This window comes from Manis javanica, chromosome 10, assembly GCF_040802235.1.
Source record: "Manis javanica isolate MJ-LG chromosome 10, MJ_LKY, whole genome shotgun sequence".
NCBI classification, from domain to species: Eukaryota; Metazoa; Chordata; class Mammalia; order Pholidota; family Manidae; genus Manis; species Manis javanica.
The window spans coordinates 83,411,570-83,422,713 of NC_133165.1; the positions used below are offsets into that span (position 1 = coordinate 83,411,570).

The following is an 11,144-nucleotide window of genomic DNA, read 5'->3' on the forward strand; positions in this document are numbered from 1 at the left end:
AAGAAAAGAGGAGAGGCTAATGTAACCTAATATGTGTACCTAATGTACCTAATATTTCCTTATATATGCATAAAAGATCTCTGGTACCTAACAAACAAAAAGTTAAAAAGTAGTTTCTAGTTGGATGGTGGGTACTGGGCAGACAGAGGATGGGGTGGGATGATGACTTTCATTCTATAGTTTTTATTTCTCAACTATTTAAACCAAGTCTGTCCCTTGATTAACCAACTGTGTTATATTAAGGTTTGTTTTTATCACCATCATCATCATCACAATTTCTTTGTCATCAGCATTTTATGTATGTAAGAAGGGATTCTGGGAAGTTTCAACTGGAGAAATCTGAAAGAAGAGTCATGGAAAGAGATATTAAGGAGCAGTTGCCAGGAAACATACTTCATAAGTTTCTGAAAAGTTGGTAGGCCATCAAAATTTTGGACAACTGTCCGTTTTCCTGTGGCCCACCTCTCTGTAGTTTGATGACTTAGAATGTCCATCAACCTAGACTTCGGTACATGGGAAGATGTTTATTTTTCTCAACTGCAGATTGTCAATTATGTGAGTGGCAAAGATCAGGGCTTCTGGGCTTTTAGGTACTTAGTTTAGATCTTTCAAATATTCTGGCAAGATCAGTTGAAATATGAGATATATAGATCCTCCCAACAGGCCAGTCCTATGCTCTGCTGGCTGTTCCCAGGACTTAGAGTCCAAGAAAATTAATAGATATGAATGAAGAAAAACTTTGAAAACTGACAATGCAACACAATATCTAGTAAGACTCACAGCTTTATTTCTGCTAGAAAAAAGGAGGAAAAAGTCTTTTTTTTGTTTGTTTTTACAAAAAGTTTAAACAATTGCTTCACTTTATCTGATAAAGTCCCCTGAAGAATGAAACCCTCTGGGTTGGAGAGGGTGCTCTTTCTAATCATACTGCATTCCCAAATTTTAATTCAATTATAAAGTTTCTCTGGACAATCCCAGGTAGGTCTTATTCATGGTTACCATACTCCCCAAAAGCATAAACAACAGATTCCCAAAAAATAACTGGCTTATCTTATTAGAGTGTAGGAAAAAAATACCTAAAAATATTAGAGTTGCATAGCCATTCAAATTATTGCTTCTGTTTAGAAAATCATTACAGGTAATTCTGCACTAACTTCCTTCTTTCCTCTCACCAGAAACTCAGGAATTCCTAGCAAAATTATGAGCTACTTTCCAAATGAAGCCTTAGGGAGGGTTTGCAAGTACATGTATGGAACCCAATGAATTTTCATGAAAGGAAGGGAGAAATAAATTAAATAAATAATATCTAATAAATAACTCAGACAACATTCATTATCTACAACTTTAAATGCCAGAAAATGCTAGCTTCAAGGATAGATCACCCACAGCCTCTCACAAAGGTAAATGCCAGTGTAGCCTCAGAAAGAACATAGGATGGCTTTAGAAGTCATTTTATTTGCCTATACCCTCTAGGGCAAATCAGAGTGAGGAGAAACCACTTTGGTGGCTGATGGAATTTAAGATCTTTCTACAGGTTTCAAGTGGATTTACAAACCAAGGGTACAAAATACAGCAGGGTTAGTGCTGCAAGAAAAATGGAAAGAAAATAACTTAGACTATTAATAAATAAGAGGGTAAAAAAGTTAAGATACACAGGCAAGTTTTAGAGAATAGCTGAGCTGGAGAAAATGACATACTTATCTGCCTTACCAGTTTTATTCATTGGCCCTGTTTGTGTACTGTGCATCCTAAACTTATCCTCTCTGGCAGGACCACAATGTGATCCACTATTATATAAACCAGTTAGGTTTTTGATTTGTTTTAATAACTGTCCTGGCAGATTGAACAGGACAGTAATATTTCTCAGGTCACATTTCTCTGGGCAAAAAAATAATTTGACAAATTAGTGCTAATATAAAGGAAAGAGGAGTTACTACAAGAAGAAGAAATATTCTGCAACTCAGGAATAACCTGTGATGAAGACATAGCTTGGTAAAAGCATTTGCTGACCTCCAATTTGATTTCTGCATCCCTATGTCCAGTCAATTAAAGTATTATCTACAATATGTAACAACCTATTATATTTTAGAAGTCAGGAAGAGGGAACAATTAGTGGGGGAACAGGTAAGGAATAATATATGTGTTGGAAAAATTCAGGTTTGGTCAATAAATTGATTGGTATTTGTGCTTCTAGTAAACACGATATTGGTGTGAACAGAGGTCAGTGGTTTTAACCATGTTTTCTTTAACCAAATGAAATTCATCTTGCCAAAGAAACTCTAGGTATTTTCTTTTGGGCAGGTGTGAGCTGGAGGGAGTCTCTGAGCTATGGTTAATTAGTAGATCCAATAGCCATTTTATTGCTCTTGAATTTGACCTGGATTGTTTGCTGATTCCAATAGCAGCACCGGAGTTTCATCAGAATTTCAAGCCCTCTGGTTATGGAGCCTATAAAATGGTCTAGATGACTTCTCTAAGTCCCACTGGTCAGAGTCTGAGGTTTCAGTGACATGCTTGCCCCACCTCTAGTACTGAGAAAAGTGCTTTTGAAATGTTATCAAGAATCGATTTGATGAGATCTCTATTATGGTTCTCAGATTGCTAAGAAAGCCAAGTCCAGCTTTCAGCCCAACAAGAAACAAAGCTAATCTCTTAAAGAACATGCTTTGTTATTCACAGTGACAGCCAAGTTAGATTTCTAACCTCTGGAGGTTATTTTTAGATAGATGCAGAGAAGTCCTCTAATAAGAACCTGAGAGACATCACCTACTGCTCCTCTGGCAACCTTATTGGCCATTCCATGCAAGTGTCCATTTTTTCTTATTCCTCAACCTTTCAGTTTCAAGAAGTATATAAGAATGATCACCAAATTTGAGAACTGTAAAGGACTTTCGGAATCACCTAGACCTAGAACAACTGCCTGGTTTTACGAGTAATTAAACAGAGGCCAGAAATGGAAAATTACTTGGCATAGATCATTCAGTGAGTTTTTGGCACCACTAGAATAGGGCCCAGAGCTTCTGTTCTATTTACATAGATTGTAAACAATTGAATAAATTCACTTGAGGATGCTAAATAAAGGAATCAATACAATTTGAGAAATTGATGAGGAAAGAGGGTGACAGGTATAGGAGGGCCTAAATGGACTAAGATTATTATGTTTGATATACCTGTAGGGTTCCAGTAAGGTCACTGAATCTTCAGCTCAACCACTTGAATTATGAGAAACATCTCCACATTATCCCTCGAAATGCTGGTCTTACTGCCCTAGTCAGTGAATACCGTATTGAGTTGGGCCCCAATACCATGGTGGGGGAAAGAATCATAAGACATATCTATGGGAACCTCATAATGGGGGGTACCAGCCTGAAAGGGAGTTGAATGCACATGCCCTGAGCTTAGACTTGCAGAGGGGTAATGTGGCATGAAGCTATAGGATTTATCCAGGTCAGGAGAGCCATCTTGCTTCAGGGAGAAATTCCCACTGATGCTCAGGGGTGGAGTAAGTGGGCCCTCATAAGGAGGTGTACTGCAGTCAGGTGGATGGCTCCCAAAGGATGATTCTCCCAAACCCTTGAATACTGGAGGTTTGAGATTAATAAGATGCGTTTCCATATGGCCATAAGGAGGGCTGGGGAGCCCAGGAGACTGGTAGTTGAAGTTGTGGACAGAGATGGCGGAGTCACAAATAGGAGATTTCTCCTCATGCTTCTCCAAGAGCACAGACTGAGGGCCCAGCTGGAGGCATCCAGCCACCAGATTGCTCGTGGGCTGAGAGAGCCCTTTGCAGAGCATCTCCACAAAGCCCTTTCCTTCAGGTGTCTGCCCAGTTTCCAGAACCTCAGACAAAGCCCAAATATAGTTCCTGGCCAGTCTCAGAGTTTCTATCTTGGAGAGCTTTTGGGTCTTGGAGTAACATGGCATGACTCTCCTCAGGTTGTCCAGGGCATCGTTCAGGCCGTGCATCCGGGTCCGCTCTCTAGCATTGGCCTTCACTCTTCGAGCCCTGAATCTCTCAAGGCGAGCTTTTGTCATCTTCTTTTTCTTGGGACCCCTTCTCTTAGGCTTCTCCCCATCCTCCTCCTCCTCTTCTTCCTCCTCAATACTGTCATGCTCTTCAGCTAAGTTGCCAAGCATCCCATAAGCACCTGGTCTTCTCTCCTCCTCCTTCATCTCATTCTGAGAGCCCAGACCTTTGTCCATCCAGGATGGTGTGTTGACCGACTCTGTCATCTCCTTGGGTTTCACATAAGGTTTTGCCATTTCCAGATTCTGGAAAAGGAAACTGCAATGGTTAGTGCCTGTGAATATCTGATTTAACTTAAAACTAAACTTTCTTCTTACACATTGAATATAAAGCACAGAATTAGTCCTGCATTCTAAATAACTAATCTAAGACTCAAATAAATGCCTAGGACACTAATTTAGCTATGGAAGAGTATGAGAAAATCCACTATAGAAAAAAGGAAATTGACTTGAGTATTCAAGTGCAGTGCTAGTGCCTGACTCTTCTATTCTCAGTTTCTTTGGATATTTTATGCAAAAATGACTAGTATACCAGTAAAAACACTTTTTCTTTCTTCCCAGAATTCAGATCATAAAGGGAAATAAATAAAGTGACCATATAACTTAATGTCCAAAGAAAATTCTGAAAGTGAGAGTGGACTCTAAACTAATTATATTTATATAATACTTTTAATATAATTTTTGCAAAATTTAAAAAGCATGTAAAACAATAAGTAAACTGTTGCACCATAAAATAAATGAAAAACTGTGTGTGATGGGATTATTTAGACCACTGTATTTTATTCTACAAAGGACCGCTCAGCCTCTAGTTGGAGACATATCACAAACATCTAACCTATAACATTCTATGTTTTCCACTGATTCTGCCAACTGTTGGCTTCAAGCATCTCCTAGCAAAGAGCCATGCCACAACATATGACCATGAAGTATTTCTCACCACCACCAGAAGACCACTTTGTCTTTCAGCAAGCGCTTTGTGATCCATCTAGTGTTAGAGGTGTTGGAGGTGTTAAGTGACATGGTGTCCATGGAGGATCAGAAGAGAAAAGGGTCATCACTGATCACCTTTCAAATTTGCCCACACATGGAAGTGAGAACTCTTTTCACTGCACACACACATGCATCTTACACCAGCAGGCAAGACATGGCAGCAGCTAGAATTACAACTACAATTACTATTGTGATTAAGAATACTTCATTACACTGAAAAATCTGGAACAAAGCTAAACTTAACAGAACATAGTGAATGCAAAATGAGCAAGGATTATTTCAAATACAGAAATAGTCACACTTCCTTTTTAATTCACTTGCCTGACAGATTCTGTTCAATCAGAATTTTCTATGAAAAATTTGCACTTTGAAAACCAGAAGGGACTTGTGGTTTAGTAAACATTTTTCATTCAACTCTGGAAGTGTTTGAATTGTTTTGAGATTTGTTGAGTGATTTGTAGGTATATAATTTACAAAAAAAAGTATCTGATAAGCTTCACTGGGGTATCCCAGTTTACCAGCTAGTGTTTGAAATGTTAAATCCTCCACCACCTTTGTTTATCAGAGAGGGGAGATACATGTTTTTTGACTGTTGAATCTTGATCCTCAAATCAATGAATGCAGGGATTAGTACATAGCTTTTAAAAATACAAATATATGGTTTGATTTGTTTCTGGAAATCTGAACTTGTTTTCCTTGTAACCTCATTTACCTCCTATAAATGTTTAATGTTTCTTCATTGCAAAAACAGCCTAGGTTTCATGTTAATCAGCACGGAAATCATGTCAGCTTGACTTACTCACTTAATAAGGCTTCCTGGGTAAGCAGCTTTATTGAAAACACACGTTGGAACCTATTGGTCAACTGGCTGCTGGGCCAAATCAGAAAATCCCACTTTTAATATGGATGATGGAGCTGTGTGCTGAGCTGCCCTTCTAACTCAGGCAGATATCCAGAGGGTGGGTGAAGGACCTAATTAACTTTCTGTTAAAGTAATGCAGACCTCCAGAAGCAGGTGCACTCTGAGGCCAAAGAGGATGGAGTGAGCTTGGGAAATCTAATGTTCCACAAGAAATTATGGTAATATTTGTGTAGCCTTGTAGCAAACCTTTGAAGGAAATAGAGATTATTATGCTCATTTTATAGTCAAGGTCACTGTGGGTCAGGTAGATTAAGTGATGGAAATGCAATGACATAGAGCTGGTAGAACAAGACATAAAACCAGTTCCTCTGACTCTCAATCCCAGGTTTTATGTTTTTTCTCCTTTCTTCACCCATCACAGCTACAGGAAGAAAGAAGGGCACTTTGACTTCAGGAGAGTGGAGAAGCAGAGCTGAGTCACCAGGAAGGGACCCTCATTCAGAGAGAGGCTAGATCAGGTGTTGTCAGCAGTAATTTTTAATACCCATTTTCCAGGATTCCCTCCTCTTTCCAGTTTTTTTTCTTTTCTTTGTTACTTTCACCCATTTATGTACCACCCACCCCCTTCTTTCACCCAGCTTCCTTCTCCTTTTTCTCTTCCTTCTCTTTCTCATCTTCCCTCTTCAGCATCAGCATCATTATCACTGGGTCACACTTACGTGCATGGAGAGGTGAGAAGGAAAAATGCAGGAAAGGGAAAGAGAGTCTGACTTGCCCTTGAATACCATCCTAGGCTCTGTCATTGATTTTTTTTTTTTTTTTTGTCATACCCACATCCCTACTTCTGGACTTAGCCAAGCTTTGTCAATCCTCACTCCCACCAAGATGTAGGATTAGCAGAATAGAGTGGACTGGCCTTTGCCTTTAATAATTTGATTGTTTCTATGAGCCAAGGAGTGGCTTTCAAATCATATTGTCAGCAGGCATGAAGGAAAAGCACCAACTGGCTTTGTCTAAAACAATGAAAAGGTCAACCAATTTCCATCTTTGTTCTCTTACTAACCATTAGGGTTAGTAAGGATATAGATGACTCCAGGTTAACTTTCTCTTGTCCATTTGCTCCAAGAGAATCCCACTGGGTACATAGTGTGGTTTCCAAAGCATGGAAGCTGAAGTAATACACACTCTAGTCCTGACTCTCATAATTCCTGGATGTTGATCTCTGGCACATTGCATAAGCTCTCTGATCTTCCATTTCCTCTTTGATAAAGATAAGATATATTTTACATGTTTCTTGCAAGACAAAAATATAAGAAAGGATTTTGTAAACTTCAAATGCTAAAAAGTAATATATATATTCATTAATATCTTATGATTATTATTGGGTTTTCTTGTCTAACCCATTCACACATGTTCTTATTCAAAATTAAGAATTGTTTCTCACAGGTGAATAATCAGATTATATTAACTACTGTGCTTCTTATTATCTAGACGGAACCTCCTCTGACTGGCTCAGATCATCTGACAATTGCTCAATAGTCTGCCCTTTTCCCAGTGTGGTTAGACGGCAGAGACTGTGGAGTCAGATTACCTGAGTTCAAATTTCAGCTAGATTATTATCTAGATACGTGACCTCAGGCAAGTTTGATAACCTTTCTGTGCCTCAGTCTCTTCCTCTTTAAAATGGAGATAATAATAGTCCTACCTCATAGGATTATTGTGATCCTAACATGAGCTAATATATTCAAAGACTTTGAATAGTGCCAGACATGACAAACGCCATGCAGGTAGGTGTTCAGTATTATTGTTCCTAAAGTTCATCATGAGTTTTTCTGACCAGGTGGACAAAAATAGGTAAAATTACATCTTAACATGCTTAACATTGATCTTTTTAAGCTAATGAAAGCCAATAGCTCCATCTCAATGCTCATCTCAAAAAATTCCCTGAAAATCCATTTCCCCAACCTCTGATGGAACTGTATGAAAGCTCCTATTCTGTTGCAAGGAGTGAAGAAAGAGCTCTACCCGCTGCCTCTACAGGACTGACTGAAACTCCTCTACCATACTCAAGAAGGAAGTCAGCCTTTTTTATTCTACTTGATAATTGGGAAACAGTAGTTGGCTTGCTGGACACTCCTACTAAGTCACAAGAATTTTCAGGTGCACTGAAGTTTCTGATGGAATACAGACAACCTTTGGCACTTGGACATTTTTCCTTTTGTTTTTGATTGAACAATATCAGGGATATGACTTTCCTACCAGAATCATTTGCCAGAGCTCTAAGGAGAAAAATGAAGTGTTTCTCAAGTAGCAGTAAAAGCCAGGACCCCTCAAAAGTAAAGGGAAAAAAAAACCTTCCTTTGACTTCCACCTAAATATCTTCAATACATCAAAAGTTTAGCAGAGGAAAAAAAAAAAGGTAAACATCCAGTTTTAGATTTGAAAGTTGAAAATTTATGTAGTGCTGCTCTGAATTTTGATCAAGGAAACCCACCTGGCTCTCTCCAGAAGAGGTAACTGATCCTACCATGGCTTTTAGCTGTTACTGAACCAGCTCATAAGTGTATTGAAGAAGCATAAAACAAATCTTCTTCCATCACTCACTTATTAAATGATCACAGAAAAATTATTTTCATTCTTTACCCTTAGGGAAAAATGGAAATAGTATTTTTTCTCTTACAGATCTCATTAAGAAGGGTTTATGAAAAGCAATAAGAATGTAAACACAAGTACTTTGTAAAGTTATTATGCAAGTGTGAGGGTTGGCAATTGTTTTATAGAAGCTGTATGGGAAAATCTGTAGCACTATTTCACACAGCATTGTGATACACCATTTTGATGTTTCCCCAATTCCTAGAAAAGAAATCAATTCTTAAAATATACATGAAGCAGACTCCAGTATGACAAAAATCAATGAATACTGGCTCTGGAAGTGAATACAGTCCCCCTGCCCCCCGCCCCAAACACACTCTGACCCTACAAAGCCCAATTTATTCTTTGATCTCAGAACTTGGATCTCCTTATGCATCTACACAATTAATAGAATTTCCCCTCTTTTTAGGGTCTTTCCATGAAATATCAAGTTTAGCCAATTCTCTAAAATTTGAAATTTTCTACCTTTTTTTTTCATTTTTTAACCTGTTCTAGCCAAATGTTTGCTTAAGCAATGATGGTGACCCAGTACTTGCATTACTGCCATATTGCTACTGTCTTATTTAGCTACATTACTGTCATGTGACTATTCAATACTTTCATCCCTATTGCTCTCATGTGGAGTTGTCCTGGAATTCATATAACACCTTTACTAAATTTTGATTTGCTGTTGAGAAGTTTCAATTTTAGTTAAGTAGCACTTGCATGTATGTTTGTTGTGGCTAGAAAGTATTGTTCCTCTTAAAAGCTGATTGAACTACTCTGAGTCCTATGACTAAATCCTAATACAACAGGAAGGGAATTATTCAGCCCAGTTTCTAGGGAATCTAAGGACCAAACAGACTAAATGCCTTGCTTGGGGTTGAAGACAGAATGCAGACCAGGGTGCTCACAAGTTGCACTGCCTGGAAACAGCCAGTAGACTGTTCTGTGCTCTTCCTATACAATCTTTTATTCTCTACCACCTTCCCTCCTGATTAATACCTGCACACACATGTGCACACACACTTTATCCAGCATAGCCATGTCACAGTTCAGTTTTCATAGTCTCAGCTCCTACAGGTGAACTTCATAAACAGAAGTAACCAATCCTGCAGTATTCCCTCCTGTCCTTCAGCATTTCCTCCCTGGTCCCTCTGTCAAAAAAGGAGGGGTTCATTTTACATTTATTAGTATTTTTCTGAATACACTTTTGGAGGTGGGTGAATGATGAATGAGAGGCATAGGAGGCAAAAATGCACATGGACCATCTTTCTCTTCCGATTCCCCAGCTGAAAGAACCTGAGGAAAAGGAAATTTTCCCCACTGTATTCCAACTATCTAAGGATTTTTAGCAGACAAAATGTGGGCAATGGTGAAAATATACCCCCTGGCTTTCCAGCATCTTCTCTCATCTCCATTCTATTTTCACTGCCTTTCTGCCCCCTCCACTCCTAAAATGCTGTGAGCAGAGTGGAGAATTGACTCAATTCTTCCAACCTATATGCTGAGCCACCTCAGAAAAGCAGCTCAATTTTGGGGACATTTTTTTGTCTGCATTAATAAAATGGAAGGGTGGATTTGACAGGAATTGGGGGGAATAGTTTGCAATCTCTGTAAAAATAAGAGTATCTGAGTTTCACTTTGGGTGATGGTTGCTTGGGGACTTAGTGAAATTATTAAAATTTTAGTATCTATCGCAGAGTGTTCCGACTCTCTCTGTTCCTCTGTTCAAATTTCCTAAGTCCTACTCCCTCCCCACTTAGTCCAGAAGAGACTTACCTCACCCCAACTGCTCCCCTAGGTCTGCGGGAACATCCCACAGGAACGTCAGTAGTCCCTGTACCACCCCAGCTGCTGGCTCACCTGTCAGTAGCAGTCCCTGGTTTGAGCTCTGTGAATCTGTGTCCTGAAGGCAGCTCCCTGACCATCCAGATCACAGGACAAGGAAATGCTTTTAGCGATCCATGTTAAACCCAGCCACTGCCTCTAGGAATGCCACTGGGTCTGTTCCTCTGACTGCTGCTTATTCTACTCCTTCCTGGGAGTTCTGTACGCTCCCCGAGGGTGCCTGCCGGCTGATCCCCTGTTGCACCTGGTTTGGCCCGTCTTCAGCACCTCCTCTCCCTGGTTAGTTCCCCGGAAGGGAGTTTTCAGGACCACAGCCGCTGGGCAGCTCCTCGAGCTCTGGCTGGGGCCTCCGAGTTGCAGCAGTTTTGATTGTTTTCCCAGCGGACCAGGGAGGGGCGAGGCTGCCCACAGTCTAACTCCTCCCCTTCCCCAGCCAAAGGCACACCTACTTCAAGCGGCTACTCTGGCCAGGTCCCCCTTAGCCATGTGCTTGTTTGTTTGTTTGCTTGCTTGCTTGCTTAAGTGGGGGTTGAGTTGGTAGGAGGGACCTATGGGAGGAGAGTTACTGAAGTTTTGAGATAAAGAAAAAGAGGAGTGAAAATCTTTATCGTCAAAAAGTACAAAATGGGAGTGAAGCAATGTGGGCAGAATGGGGAAAGAGAATCAGAGGTAGACTTGGAGAGAGCTAAGAAGAGCGAATGAAGATGCTGGCGCGTGTTTGAAGAGCCCAAAAACGTCAGAGATGCATACCCCAGACGCAGAATCATGGACTTTGCCTTACACA

The 11,144-nt window shown here is 39.9% G+C and overlaps 1 protein-coding gene across 1 annotated transcript; it reads right to left on the bottom strand.

Annotated features, from left to right (window-relative positions):
- Positions 1 to 775: 775 nt before the first annotated feature.
- NEUROD4 (neuronal differentiation 4) lies at positions 776 to 10,645 on the bottom strand. The gene is made up of 2 exons (XM_017668407.3): positions 10,376 to 10,645; positions 776 to 4,272 (listed from the first exon to the last, which is right to left on the bottom strand). Exon 2 carries the CDS (start codon positions 4,261 to 4,263, stop codon positions 3,268 to 3,270), a length of 996 nt encoding a protein of 331 aa, XP_017523896.1. The 5' UTR covers positions 4,264 to 4,272; positions 10,376 to 10,645; the 3' UTR covers positions 776 to 3,267.
- Positions 10,646 to 11,144: the final 499 nt, after the last annotated feature.